The sequence below is a fragment of the Lissotriton helveticus genome, chromosome 1_1, assembly GCF_964261635.1.
Source record: "Lissotriton helveticus chromosome 1_1, aLisHel1.1, whole genome shotgun sequence".
Classification (NCBI taxonomy): Eukaryota; Metazoa; Chordata; class Amphibia; order Caudata; family Salamandridae; genus Lissotriton; species Lissotriton helveticus.
The window spans coordinates 248197156-248213004 of record NC_136057.1 but is presented as its reverse complement, the minus strand read 5'-3'; the positions used below and the strand labels follow the sequence as shown (position 1 = coordinate 248213004).

Here is a 15849-nt window from a genome sequence, read left to right as displayed (position 1 = left end):
GATTTATAGATGTGTTTACTGAATAATAGAATAAGAGTATTAACATGCTTTAATTAATGAAGAAGTTGAATGCTATAATCATTATGAGAAATGCTGTAGGCCTGAAATGTTTTAACATTGATTTACACGTACATGTCTGGGCCGAGAAATGTTGCGAACCTTTTTGGAAGTCTATGAGAGTTGGGTTCTTGGCTGCAGATGTCTGTCTGCAAGAGAAAAGGGAGGATCCGATTATAAATAATATGAATAGAGGTCTGTTCAGTAGACGGCCCAGACATGGAGGAGGGTTCTGGAATGTTTAAGGGGTATCAGCGGGCCGGAGAAGAGTCTGAGAAGCAAGGTCAACTCCAACGTATGAGGCCCAATACAAAGCAGCATGGAAAAAGCCAGAAGCTACACCACGTGAGGGGCGTCTCATGAGGGGCGTCTCAAATGTTGTTGACTGTTTTGTATTAGGGACAGCACCCCTGGGTGGAGTTAGAGCAGATACCTGAGGACCCTTTAGAGAGCGGATGGGTAGGCAGAGAGGGGTCATGACTGGAGAACTATAGGTTTTCACCAAGAGACTTAGAGTGAGTGACTTCCCTTGGGGGTCATTCACTGCTGACACCTTTGTTAGGTTGGGATTTGGTTAAGTAGGGATACCATCTAGAGCAGGGTAGGGACAGCCTAACCTGTGTGTTTTCCTCCAACTTAAATGAAGGAGAGATATGCGTCAATGCTGATAGCTTTATTATTCTTAGAACTTGTGTTAGTAATTTCCGTTGCTCGTCTGAGGGCTTTCAGAGAGCACATGTATGTAGTTGGACCTGTGTATCTCGTGAATCTCATTCTGAGATGCCTGTATTTGCAGCTTATCCTATCCTTACAATAAACTTTTGAAAGCTAGAAGTTGTTTGTGATCTTTTGGAGCGGGGTCCTTTATTGGGTGAACTAACTTGGGGAGAGAGGCACTTTCTTCCTCAAAGACAGGCAACAAAGGTTCAGTCGACCAGATCGGGGTTTAGATCAATAGTGATAAGGTATCGATCAAAATCTCGCTCTTCCACCCACCCACCACTGATGTCACTGGTCATGTGACACCGTACCAATAAAAGAGGCCGAGCGCACGTGCTCTGGGCCAGTTGCACCAAGTAAGCAGTGTGTCCTGCGTCCCAGTCATTTCCAGCATGAGGGCCTAAGGCCCGACCCTACAATGGCGACGAGGGCGGAGCTGTGCCCAGCGTGCCACAGCTAAATTGAACATTTCGAAGAAAAAGGGGAAGAGAGAGCTGCCTGCTGCAAAGGCACACCCCCTGAGAAGGAAGCCGGCCGCCGAGAGGCCCACGAGGCGTGTGTCGAGCCCCGGGCCTAAAGAAAAGGAAAGAGGTGACCGGAGCCCACCCGCACCTCTCCAGCCTGCCGTGGTCCGCCCTGCCGTGGCGGTGCCCCGAAAAGACAAGCGGAGCCATCGCGGTGCCCACCCGCGGAAGAACAGGCCCGTCGGCCGAAGGTGAGCCCAGACTGTACACCACCAAAAGCGGAGCCCACCCGCGATGATCACAACAGTGATAATGGCGGCCGCCTGCTAGCGCCGCCCAGGACTATACAAAGCGGCGCTCACCCGCAATAAACACTGACTGTGCCCCCTAAGGTGTGGGAGCGGCGCCAGATATTGCCCCGTTATAAAGACAAGACCAGCGGAGCCCACCCGCGGCCTGCCTACTGCGACGCGGCGTCGGCCGCGAATGCCCCCGATGACAAAGCAAGGCTCGCGGAGCCCACCCGCGGCCTGCATGCAACCATCTCCGCCCCGCCGCGCAGCGTCTGACTAAAGCTGCCGCGGCGGTCGGGAAAAGGAGCCCGCAGCGTGAGCAGAGCTGCCGGGCCATTAATTGAAGTGAGCGGAGCCCACCCGCGATTGCCCGCAGCGAAACGCTACATGCCCCAACAACCAAGGGACAATGATCTACTGCGGAGCACCCGCATTATATGGGGATCTGCAGGACACTCAGCACCCGCTGTAGGGAGAGACGCTGCCCAGCCTGTGCCCAGAGAAGCGACCCCCAGTGAGCCAGAGCCTGCGGAGCTCACCCGCGGCTAATCCGAGCAGTGCCATCTCCTCCCTTTCCCCGCCGCGCAGTATGTGAAGTGTAAGGCTGCGGCGGCGGGGCTGAAAAGTGAAGAAACCACGGGCGGCATACTGCAGTACAGAGCGGCACCTGCAAACCCCCCCCCGCAGCGTGCAAATGAGGAAAAGCTGCCACGGTGAGGGGAAGGCCGAGAAAAGAGGCAGTGAGGCAGCCCCGCCTCGCAATCAGAAGCACAAGGTATGAATGCCCCCATCGAGTCAGAGAAGCTCATTGCCCGCTATAGCCCCAGCACAACTAAGAGAAGAGCAAGGGGAGGGGAGAAACCAAGGCTCAAGGGACAGTGTACGCTCAGTGCCGCCCAGAAGCAGGAGAAATTAGAAAGACACTCACCAGGCATGCAGAGGGTCCAGGAAGCGTCAGAACCCCCATCTACTCCAATGACGATCGTGTGGAGGAAGACAGAGGCAGAGTCTGGAAATGGATCCAAATCCCACGAGCAAGGAAACCAGCTAGGAACCACCGCAAGCTAACCCTGCAATGCCACCTGGTGGACACACTCCGACACAACAAGGAAACAAACAAGCCTGGATAAGCCAAACAGTCACAGCAGCAGCACAGGGAAAGGTGTTGGCAGCACGCAATCAAAAGACCTATGCAGGATAACACTAGCTGAGCAGAATAGCAAAAAGAACTGAAAGGCAACACGAAGACAAAGCAAACACACAGCCAACACTGCATGACCCCCATACAATCGTTGCCTAGAGACTGATAGAGAACCACTTGCTGGTAGGTGGCTACTCCCAAGCAGAAAGGAACTGAAGGGCACGCAAGAAACAGTCAGCAAAACTGGATACAAGGCCTACACTCAAGGCACTGTGAGGCCACGGCGCAGGAGCGCGCCAGAAGCACAAGAACACAACAGAACTTAAGAATCGCGCCTGAAGCACAAGAAGCGCGCCAGGAGTGCAGCGACTCCTCACAAGATATCCAAGAGAACGCGCGACAAGTGCGCCCACGCGAAGCAGTTCACAAGAATCGCAACCAGCACCAAACAGAAAAGCACGACCAGAAGAAGATCCATGGAGTGGTGACGTAACCCTCCAGAAGCGAACACCCAAGAAGCATCTACGCCACGCCAGAAGAGGAGACAGCGATGCCTAGTGGCCACAGGCCATCGCTGCAGCAGAATGGCGAAGGTAAGAACACCCCACACGAACCAACGATGGTTCTAGAACCCAGCACCAGGAAGTGCGAAAGCGCATGACACCAATGCGCAGCAGTGCAGACCGCACTAGCCCAAAGCAGCAAGTCACAAGAGAAGACATTAAGAGCGCACCCAGATGCGCACCAAAGCAACTCAACTGCGATGAACAGGAAATGGTTGCGCAGACAACCCGCAGCATTGAAGATACATCACAGAAGCAACCTGACCACTCAGCTTGCTCACAAAGCACGAAGTCGACCAGCCAGATGGTCGCACCAAGAAGCCTACCTGCCGGACCTTGGCAGAAGGGACCAGCACGAGGTCCAAGAAGCTCAGCACTACAAATCCTACCTGCCAGACCTCGGCAGAAGGGACCAGCACGAGGTCCAAGAAGCTCAACACCACAAATCCTACCTGCCAGACCTCGGCAGAAGGGACCAGCACGAGGTCCAAGAAGCTCAGCACCACAAATCCTACCTGCCAGACCTCGGCAGAAGGGACCAGCACGACGTCCAAGAAGTTCAGACAATGCACGGTCCGACGACCTAGACCCACGAACTTCAACCACACAAATTAACGAAAGTAACAGGAAGAAGATGTGAAGGTCGCGACGCTCACCCTGGGAAGTGTGTAACAAGAAGATAGTGTCCTAGGACCAGGACAAGACTAGGAAGACACGTGCAGAGTGCGCGCGCTGCATGGGGAAGCCTGGCCAGAAAAGATGAAGAAAAGGGGAACAGGGTACGTTGCGAAAAGAGGAGAAGAGAAGAAGAAAGATCGGAGCGGCACCCCGCCACCGAAGAAAGGAAGAAAAGAGAAGTCAGAGTGACACCCAGTCACTTCAAGAAGAAAGGGGAAAAAACAGAGTGGCCACTGCCACTAAGAAGAAAAGAAGGAAGAAGTAATCAGAGTGGCACGACTGTCAGGTTAAGAAGAAGGAAGAAAGAACAGAGTGGCCACCGCCACTAAGAAAAGAAGAAAGGTGACAGGCACTGGAACACCGGAGTGCAATGGAGAACAAGCCTGGTAAGAGCACCGGCAGAGCAGAACAAAGACAACCACCTACGAGTCATCCATCCACATGGCGAACGCAGAAAAGAGCAAGATAGACTGTTAAAGACATCTACCTCTGGGGTTGGCGGAAGATCGAATGGCGAGAGTGCTCACACATCCAGCTGATGAACTGACCGCTCCACAACCGACCCGTGGCAACCCAAGAAGAGGTCTCAAGGAACTCTGGTGGCAGCAAGTCCCACACGGGAGACAGATCTACAGAAGCACGTCTGCAGGACCCAAGAGGATGAAAGCCTCGAGAGCAATGAAGAGAGTCGACAACTCAACCTTCAGGTGGAACTAGGACACGACGGTGAGGCTCGTGGAGCGCCCTGCTCACGGCCCGAAGGCTATGGTAGAGCAACACGACCGAAAACACCAGTCCAGTGGAAACCTGGCAAAGAGGTCCTCCCGGACATCTTGTGGCAGAAGAAAACCGGCGAGAGGGGCATCCTAGTGAGAGGGATGTTTGCACCTACTCTATTCACCTGCCAAGAGTCAACACTAAAGCCTGCCCGGAAACATCACAAAGCCAGAAGAGAGAACAAAACCAGATGACTGTTGATACCCATGTCACCATCTATTTCTCATCACCTACAGAGCGAAGCAATGGAAGAGCTGAGAACACCGGACAGACAGCACCGACAAAGAGTGAACCCGCCGAACAACTGCGAACTGTGCCACCGAGAACTATTAGTCCTGAACGCAAGAACTAGACTGCCTGCGGCTTGCAAGCAGCCAAAGAGACTAATATTGAAAGCGCAAGTCCAATGTCATTTTCTGTGTTTTCCTTCCCCCACAGGTTTTGGACTTTTTCCGTTTGGTTTAATTTTTAACCAATTTGGGAAGGGATGTAGTGCCCTAGAATCTGTTAGCATTCTAGTGCTAACTCTGTATTTACACCTAACACCCACCCACCACTGATGTCACTGGTCATGTGACACCGTACCAATAAAAGAGGCCGAGCGCACGTGCTCTGGGCCAGTTGCACCAAGTAAGCAGTGTGTCCTGCGTCCCAGTCATTTCCAGCATGAGGGCCTAAGGCCCGACCCTACAATTGCTACGATTGTCTATTATGATTCACCATTTTTTGACCGTCGGAGGATGAAAGTCTGAGTTTGCCTGGACAGAATGTATTGCCAGGATCCTGGGAGTGGTGGAAGACTCGAGCCTTCGTAAATATACAGAATTGCGTACGGGTAACTGTGAATACCTCCAATGTGAAGAACAAAAACATCCCCATTATTGAAAGTTACCCCAGCTGTAATTTTACGTCATATATGCCCCCCCAAATCATCTGCCCCTGCTTCCAATATATATAAGAGGGCAACAAATAACATTAATTATAAAAATATAGGTTTACAAAAAACCAGGCCTCCTACAATTCACCCCTGCCCCCACCACTCTCTGCACAACCCTCTCTCCAGCACACACTAGCCTAACTTTCCTCCAGGAATGTGGCCAAATAAATACATGACCTCCCCCCCCCCCCCCCAAGTAGGGTGACCAACTGGCATGGGTGCAAATTCTGGACAGTGAGTCTAAAGATTCAGGACAAAGGGTCAAAATTCACGACAAAAATTCGGGACAGAAGGTCAAAATTCAGGACAAAAATTTGGGACAAAAGGTACATTTTACCGACACACGAGAGGAGGTCACGCAATATTACATAAGTAAACAGACAACCAACACAAGTACAAGTCAAAATAAGTTATTATTAGATTGAAAGAACCTTGCACTGCATCTGTTGTGTGCGGGAGTGAAACTTACATTTATTTATTTATTTATTTATTTTGAAAGAATTATATAGCGCGGACAAGATCTTTGCAGATATCAGAGCGCTTTACACAGAAGGGGTACACGAGGGAGCATAGTCAAACAAGTAAGTCAGAGGAGCATACAGTACAAATAAGTGAGGGCAAAGCCAATCATGTAAATCAATAATACAAGTGATACAAATAATCAACGGGGTCAAACAAGTAGTACAGATCGGTGCATATTCTTTAAGGAGACCGAATTAATAGTTCAGGTGTATTTTGCCATGAGGATAGTTTTTACTTCTTTCTTAAAGAGTGTGGTGGAAGAGATGAGCCTAATTTCGGGAGGGAGTGAGTTCCAGATTCTGGGTGCCATTCCTGAAAAGGAGTGTTTATAGGTTTTTTCCTTCCGGAATCTACGAGGTTTCAGCAGAAGATTGTTTGTGCCTCTAGTGTTTCTAGCGCCGCCAGAGATTGTCAACTTCTGAGTGAGGTAGCCGGGAGAGTTCAGGTGTACCGCCTTGTGAGTCAAGCAGGCGATTTTCAGATGTATTCTGGCTTCAAAAGGCAGCCAGTTCAGGGATTTCAAGTCAGGGGAAATATGAGAGTGCTTTTTTGACCCAGTGATGAGCCTCGCTGCAGCGTTTAGGGAAGCTCTTAGGGGTGCGGTAGTATTTAGAGGGAGTCCGCAGAGGGCGACGCTGCCATATTCTATTCGAGGGATGACTAGTGCTTGTACTGCGGTTTGGAAGTCATTGGCTGGGAGGAAAGGTTTAAGTTTCCTCAGGGTATTGATTTGGAAATTCGCTCCCTTAGTTGCCTTGCTTATGTGTTGCTGCATGTTGAGATTGGTGTCGAGGGTTATGCCTAAAGATTTTGCTGAGTCCACGATGGTGGGTTGGACATTGAGTGCCGTTAGGTGTTTGAGCCAAATTTGAGTGGTGGAGATCTTCGCTGGAGGTGAGATCAGAAGGAACTCTGTTTTCAGAGCATTGAGTTTGAGATGATTATCGGCCAGCCAGGATTGGGTGCTTCTGATCGTTGAGTTCAGGAGCAAAATGTCTTTGGGGGATTGTAATTTGAGATAAAGTTGGGTGTCATCGGCGTACATATGAAAGTGTACATTGGATGCTTGTAGCAAGGTGGTGAGAGGTTCCATCACTAGGTTGAACAGAGTTGGGGACAGGGAGGATCCTTGGGGGACGCCCAGCGTTACAGCTATTGGCGAGGACATCAGGTTGTTGCTCTTGAATTTCTGCGACCTGTTGTGGAGAAAAGAAGTGAACCACTTGAGAACAGTTCCAGATAAACCCATTCTTGTGCTTAGTAGTTCGAGTAAGTTCTCATGTTTAACGGTGTTGAATGCTGAAGAGAGATCAAGAAGGATGAGGAGGCAGGTGTCGTTTTGGTCTAGCATTTGAAGTGCGTCGTCAATTATGTGAGTCATAGCAGTTTCTGTACTGTGTCCTGCTCGGAAGCCTGACTGATGAGGATTGAGGAGATCAAACTGTTCAATGTGTTTAGTCAAATGTAGTTGTACGCATTTTTCCAGCAGTTTGGCGAGAGTGGGGATATTAGTGATGGGACGGTAATTGTTCAGATCAGAGGGGTCGGCTGTAGGTTTCTTTAGTAAAGGTGTGACTTGTCCAATTTTGAGGGAGTCAGGTATGGTTCCTGGTTGAAGTGAGCCGTTGATAATTCTAGTCCAGAGTGGGAGAAGCAAAGGGGTAAAGTCTTTTACAGCGTTAGCAGGAAGGGGGTCTGTGAGGTGATTGGATGGTTTCAAGGTGCTGAGCAGTTTGCCAATTTCCTCTTCAGAGTATGTGCCAAAGGTTGACCATGTAGCATTGTTTTTTGGTTCAATGGGTGCTATGCAGTGGGGTTTGGAGTAGAGGCTTGCGTCAATGAGGAGATCGCTCTTTATGTTGTCAGTTTTTTGGATAAAGAAAGCGGAGAAGTCTTCACAGGAGGGAGCTTCGCGCACAGTGCTGAGTGGTTGGGGTTGTTCCTTGGATTGTGTTCTGATTAGCTCAAACAGTTTTCTCGGACGGTTTTTTGCTTGGTCGAGCTGGAGGCTGAAGAAGTCTAGTTTTGAGCGTTTTATTTTCCTGAAATAGGCGTTTCTCTTTTTCTTCAGAGTTTTTAGGTGCAGTGCAGAGGGAGCTGATCTCCAGGTGCGTTCTGCCATTCGCATGTCTCGTCTATCCTCATTGAGACTTCCGTCATACCATGGGTTGGAGATTTTAGTAGAGACTCTTTTTAACTGCATAGGTGCAGCCTCATTTATTATTGAGGTCATAGCGTTGAAGTAGTGGTCAGTCAGTGATTGAACGTCCTTAGCGCCGGTCGGTGGTAGTAGGAGATTGCAGCGGTTAGGAGGCAGAGAGCTTGGGTTGAGTTTTTTCAGGTCTCTTTTCCAGACTTTGGGCTTGGAGGATTGAGCCGGGATAGATTTAACTTTTACATTGATGAAGAATGTGACAATATGATGATCTGACCAGTCACAGGGTTGGATAGACTCGAGTTGGATAGAGTCCTCCTTGGAGATGATAAGGTCGAGGATAGAGCCTTTCTCGTGGGTCGGGCTGTTGCATATTTGGGTGAGGTCAAGGGCATTGAGGAAACTTTTAAGACTATTTACCACCGCGTCATTGCGATCGTTCCAGTGGAGGTTGAAGTCGCCAAGGTATATTTGGGTGAGCTGCCGTCCGGAATTGGTTGAGATCATATATTATCTTAAATACCTGCGTTTGCATATTGGATACAACTGGGTAACATTAGCCAAAATGAAACCACCCCCCAGAGCTTGGCCCCAGGTTAGGTGACAGGAGTCCCTAAACAAAAACAGTTTGCCATGCCCTGGGCTCGGCAGGAGCAGTTGCTGTTGGTTACATTTGAAAGTGGTGGGCGTAATAATTTGTGTTGAGTTCCCGGTGGTGAGCGCAGCGAGTGAGTGAGCGAGCCTGAACGTCATTAGGAGAGGTGGTGGTGGTGGTTGGAGAGGTTCTTACCTGAGAAAAGTTTGCAAAAAGAAGGGGCAAATGGTGCCTTTTCCAAGAATATTTGAAAAAGCAAGAAGGTTAATAAAGCATCTGTGAAAGTGTAGGTATTACCCCAATAACGAGATTTGACGTAGGGAACCGCTTTTTTTAGTATAACCACATAGCTGTTAGCTTGTCTGACATGGCTGCCCATCTCTCTCTGCCCTGGCTCCTCTCGAGCCCCAGCCTCTATTTTCCTCCTGCCAGGCCCTACTGTTTTTGTGCTCTCTCTTATCTCCACCTAGTTCCTAGACAGTCAACCCCATGTGCTGCCTGTGTTGCCTCAGTTCCAGCACATTGTTTGTTTGCTAGAAGTCTCCTGTGCTATCGTTTGACACCTTTACAATGCTCGTATGCTCCCTTTCCACCTGATGCTCTTTCTGGGCCATCAGCCTCCTGTGCCTACACACAGGCATGCATCCACCTATCCCGGCCATGGGCCCACCATTCGCCGTCTCTCCAGGTCATATCCACCAACAACATCCATGCATTCACCTGTCCACCCACACCAAGTCTGCATGTATCAGTCCAACAATACAACTGCTTCAATCTCCCCACAACACTGTAGACACCCACAGCTATGAACTGCCTACTCACCCTTCTTTACACAGTCATCAATCGACACATTCACCCAGCTGTCATAAATATGACTGTATGGGCACTTATATGACTGAATGCATATCTACATACATTTTTCTGTGCGCTTGAGAGTATATGTGCATCTTGGTATTGTCTAGTGCATATGGGGAACTTAGATGTGTTTTTTCTGTTTATGCAGTATACAACCATGTTACTGAAGAACATTCAACACAGAAACCTAAACAAGCCATACCTATTGGCTTTGCCAGTGTTTATTGGTAGTGTGGCATAAGCAGTAACCCACCGCCCTCTTGTGATGTGTGGTGTTTGTAACAAAGCAACCAAACAACAATGCTGTTAAAAATAAAAAGAATTAAAGGAATACATTCATTTTAATAAAATAGGGAAGGAATGGAAAGTGACAAAAATCACAGGGATAATGTTAAAATATACCTCCCTACACAACAAGCAAACATGTTGCAGGTTACCAGTATGTTTTCCAGTAGATTCATAAGAAGAGTTGGATATTGCTCCCTGCTGTTGGTACGGGAATATTTACAAGTAGCAGACACACTGGTTTAAGAGGTCTCCTGTTCTGGCAGGGTGCCAATCTTACATCTGAGGAAATCTCCCAGAAGTCATTGTAAGCAAAACCCAACGTGGCCCATGTCATCATTATCAATACAGAGCTCTTCACAAGGTTGCCCTCTCCCAAGTATAAAGGAATTCCAGTGCCTTCTATAACTGATCCAAACAGGGCATACCACAGACAAAAAGCATGTGCAATGCAATAGGTTTCGCATTTACACATATTTGAACTATTCACATTGTAAATAACAATGCCTTTTCTTTTTGTTTTAAAACAAATATAAGGCATTGTCATTTACAATGCCAATAGCTTAAACTCGCGTAAATGCGAGACCTATTGCATTGCAAATGCTTGTTATTCATACCTCTGCTCTTCCAGTCTTCCACTGAGTAGTAGTTCCACTACACCCTAACAATGCTGAGCAAGTAGGAGGCACAGCATAAACAGGGGTATATAAAGCTTCACTGGCCCCTGATTAACTGAAGCCATTAATGTAACCCCTTAACCTTAAAGATGAAAGTGGCATTGCAGTGGCAGCTGGTAACACTCACTGACCAAAGCGTCTGCACACACGATCGAACCATGAGAAGAGCAGTCAGTGAAAGAGGAGGCCCAGCAAATGCGGTCACTGGCCCATTATCACTCTGTATCTGATAATTAGGCCAACATACAGAATGATAAAGGGCCTGATAGCAGCCAGCAGCAGGCCACTGATCACAGCAGGAACGCGAGCTGGCCCCTGCTGTGACATTTACAGCACTACAGAGAAAAGGCGTCCGTGAAAGAATCCTTCATGGACAAGAGACCCAAATTACGGGCAGTCCGTGAAACTTACAGACGGTTGGTCACCCTAACTCCAAGCCCCCACTGCTGAGCCCCACACACACCCAGCCCAAAGTCAGCTTTTCCATTCACAACAGAGACAGTGGCTCTGTGAGAGCTGCTAGTCAGCATGGCGTCATTTCCCCTCAGGAGGGGCCCGCAAAGCCCCACGATGACATGGTAGAGGGCGGTTGGTACAGGAACACCACCACTCGCATTCTCCCATCTTTTTCAGGTCTGTGGAGCATCCAAAGAAATGGCAGAAGGCCAGTAAGACCACCAACCACCATTCTGCTGTCACTTGTGGATTTCTGGAGATGTGGGCGAGGAAGGAGCAGCGGGCATCCCATGGGTCCCACGACAACAGTTTTTAACCACAGCAGTGAACACCCGGACTGTAATCCATTTGCTCACGCTCAATCTAGCTGGGGAAACCATATACATCAATTTTTCTTTTTTTAAATGCAACTACTTTTTACTTAGCTCTCCAATGCTCCTTATGCACACATTTTAACTCTACTTTTAATCTTTAGAAGAGCTGCATTTCCTTTTGTTCTACCAATTTTCACAGGCAGAAAAAGTGACATTTTTCTCCATCTCGTTGATGTCTGTTGGTGCATGCATGGAAGGAAGTGCTTTCTATAACCCGCACTCAACTACACAGTGACAAATGCAGGTGCATGAAATACTGCCATGCGCTTTCTTTGCTGGGGACGTATGACGCAGCAATGCCAATGATATGATTGCATCTCCTGGAGATCACACATGCTGAACAACCCTGCATTTTAAGAAGATTGTGAGAGACATGACAGGCTGCGCACACAGCCAGAAATGGTTTTGCAGTGGCAAGTGAATATTCTCTTGGTAGATGTGAAGATGAGGAGCAGCAAAGTGTCAGATCTGATGATCATTGCCGTTCAAGTAGCCATAGGGCGAAGCTCTGCTGTCCATTACAGCGACTCAGAAATGGAGGACATTGCGAGAAACCAAAAGTAATAACCGGGAAAAGCTGTTGAATGTCAAAAGGTGACCATTTAGATGTATGCTTCACTAAAAAGGGCTTGTATTGGTCAGTTTGTCTGAGGCTAGGTTATGTGATGCATAGATGTTGATTTGGTCATGTCCTGGATAGGTTGTTAGTGGTTTGTCAGCCGGCATGGGAATGCTGTCAGTTATGTTCGGCATCTGTTGAAATCACAGAGTCTGCGTACATTGCTTGTATTGCCTTGTGGGTAAAGGATGCCTGTCCATGTCTCCAATTCAGTATCATTGAACAGGATGTAGCTACTGTGGGAGCCACAAAAAGCAGATATACTCTTGTACTTGAGCATTGCAGGCCATATCAGAGTTTTCCAATCTATAGTCCGCTGTTGTTCATGGCAGGTGTCCTTTTACGAGCCTGCTTTGCTGATCAGGTGTAGCAGTGCAGGACCTAGTGAGATCCTAGCACTGAACTACTTCCTCAAACATAGGTCAGACCTTCAGTGATGAGCAGATGGACAATCTAGAGTTGCGGAGATTTGTAAATTAAATACCAGTTATTTCACAACAATCCTTGTGTATGAACAACGCGAGTTACTGAGAAATATAATCGAGACAGTCTGCAAAAAGGCGTTCACTGCTGGTGAAAAGTGGTCGCTCACAATCCAAACGGTACTAAACAGTTGTGTGGAAACTCTTGAAGGTAGAAGATGTATTTGTTGGAGTGACGAAAATAAAGCAATACAGAACAGGATTCAATCATATGTTTAAGAGAATGGGAGTGGATGAAATTCTAGGAGGGCCATGGAAGAAAATTGATGGTAATTCCTTTATTAAAGGGAAAAGTAAGTTCAGCCTCGGAAGGTGGGATCAGTAAGAGTTATGCTATGAAATCACATAAAAATGAACGCAGAGTCTAGACTTTTTAACTGTAGTTTGGCCTGGAAATGTTTATTACCTGACCTTTGAGACTGCAATATCTCCATCTCTTCCCACTTTCTTCATCCACTTCTCACTAACCCTTCTTAATCAATTTAAAAATTGCCCCCTCTTTTGTCAGTTCTTCACTCTTGTAAGTCTTTTCCCCGATTGCCTTTCTTCATTCTTTTCTTCCACCAGGTCTTCTTTGTGTTTTGTATGTGGTTTATCACCCCCAATTAATTGTTTGTGTTTCCTTATTCTGCAGGCCAATCTGACTCTTTGAGCTCAAGTTTATTAATTCTCTCTCTCTGGTCCCTCTACCCAGGTGAAGTCTACGTCTTCAAAGGCACAGAGTACTGGAAGCTGAACAAAAACGCTCTGCAGGCAGAGACTGGTTACCCCCGCTCAATTGCTGAAGATTGGATGGATTGCATTGGTGACAAAATCCCTGATCAACAAGGGGTCACCACCAGCCCCTCCTTGGGTGCCAAAAACCACCAGGACTCCCGGGCTCCCGAGCTGGAATTAGACAGGTGTCTTTGTTATGATTCCCGGACAGATTCTGGTTCAGGAGGGACCATAAAAATGACATCCACTTGGATGCTGCTGGTCGCCATGGGATTTCTGGTGATCATCCAAAGATGACTCCTGCATCACAGAGATCCCTCATCTAGCCGCCTTATTGTACATATGAACTGAATAGACACTACTGCCAAAGAAGTCAAATTTAGGTCTGTATATATTACTGGTAATATAATTTAACTGGAAGAGTCCTGTTTCTAGACTCTTTCCGCGGACAAAAACAGTATATTAAGAAAGTGAAGACTACAGTTATCTGATCTGGTTCCAACACCAGGAAGGAACTGAAAGAACTAAGAGCAAGCCAAGGAAGATAAGAAACTGCTGGTTTTTGTTCAGGTAGCCGATCATTGATGGGGACAATGTACAGTATTTTTACTCTTGGAAGGAAGGGAGAAACGTAAGCAGTGTCGAAAATTTATCCATTTGGAGCAAATGTTGAGGGTTTCTCCATTAGTTCATCCTCTGTGGTTGTCAGTTGCTGGTATGGACAGCATGAAGGATGTTTTTTTAGTTTACGCCTGCATTTACGCATTAATGCGAATGCAGATACTCTAAGTGAGACAATGGCGTCATCTCCTGTAGTCCATCAGCTGTTCTTCCCCGATAGTATTAATGCAGTGGTACAAAACTCTGGGGGTGAATGCACAGCACTTTTATAACTAGAGATTAGTTGCCATCTCAAACAGGGTAGTTTTTCCTGTTGCCTGGTTAAAAGTGATATCAAATAAGCAATAAGAGTAGAGTGCTCTATGGTGCCACTTGGAAACCTGAGGTTCTAAGTGGAAAGAAGAAGACAGGAGATGCAACAGCCACCTACATCTTTGCAACTTCCTCTGTATAGCAATCCACAACTCCGCTAGGGTCTGTGGCGATCCAGGGAGGTGTGGGGAACACATGGAACCAAAATCATTCCCCATGATGACACAAGTAAAAATCTGATTTTTCACTGCTGTGATGCATTGAATAGCTATATTTCAGATCCGATGGGGAAGCCATACACCAGTGATAAGTGTGCACAAGGATGATGGAAGTGACCAGAGAGTGATTCTGCACCCTGACAACCATCAGGTCGATTTGTCATTTGATAACATTGTTGACACTGGGATAAACTTAACAGGTTTATTAGTCAACAACCTGTATGCATGTCGATTCTTGCAGAGGAGGAACCACCATGCTGTCCCTTGGAATGACCACGTAAACACAATGAAAGAGAAATGTCTGGAGAGGGTATTCCTCAGGCAGATACTGGGCATGGGCAGAGAAAGCAGAATTGTTGCTCATTGTCACTTCATAGTCCAGCATTTGAGGGAAAACTAAGTCTGCCACTGTTGTGCCCAGAGGCCCCATCTTACGTTAATTGTTAAACAGTTTGGCGGGAGACAGAGGACACTAGGGTTATGCCGAAAGAGCAAATCCACAGAAAAGTTGGTGAAAATCTGTGAACGTTTGTTTGCAATTTAGTTGAATACACTACAAAATCTAATGGAAAACCAACAAAATCTATTGAATTGATGGTCATATTTAGTGCCTAAAATAGACAAACTTTTATGTCCAGGCCCGGACTGGCCGTTGTGGGCACCGGGCAATCCCCCGGTCGGCCGCAAGGGTGGGGGCCGGTTTTGGGCCCTGGGGGCAGTTTTTGTTGCAGAGCCGGTTTTGCAGCATAGCTGCAAAATCGGCCCTGTAACAAAATCGGCTGAAAAGCGGCCCTGGCAAAGCGCTCGCCCCCCTCCCGCCCGGGGGGCGGGGGGCCGGCCAAGCACTTTGCCAGGGCCGGTTTTGGTTCCCAGTCCGGCCCTGCATATGTCCCCGTATTTTCAACATCTTTGAATGTTTAGAAACATTCATTGAAATGTGGGGTCTCCATCACACAGCTGCTCATTTCCCCCCACACTGTGAATTTAACAAGTTTTTTGTCCGTCTAACACATATTTGTTGACCTGTCTGTGTGCCGATGCCAAGGCCTCTGTACCGCATTTGATGCATACCCATTTTTTGGGTTTACACGATCAGGAGCATTTAGTTTCTTGACACCTTCACTGAGTGGACAAAATAAAATACACACTTGAGGGACTCCGACTTGGGCTGGGCGGCTCCAGAGAAAAGATTCACTGCTCAAGGGCCCTCTGATCAGCCCAGCCTGCAACTCACTTGATTCCCATTACAACAAATGGGCACATCCCTCAGTGCCAGCAGTGTTGCTTGAATGCACAACAGAATCCTGCCTGCCTTCATCACGCTGTCATTA

General features: G+C 47.7%; 1 protein-coding gene across 1 annotated transcript in view; it reads left to right on the top strand.

Annotated features, from left to right (window-relative positions):
- LOC144789783 (matrix metalloproteinase-17-like) overlaps nt 1-14001 on the top strand; it is a 184089-nt gene extending 170088 nt beyond the window's left edge. Inside the window, exon 10 of the mRNA XM_078665354.1 lies at nt 13345-14001. Within this exon, the coding sequence (XP_078521480.1) occupies nt 13345-13664 (320 nt within the window). The 3' untranslated portion in view covers nt 13665-14001. The remainder of the gene's footprint in view (nt 1-13344) is intronic.
- Nucleotides 14002-15849: the final 1848 nt, after the last annotated feature.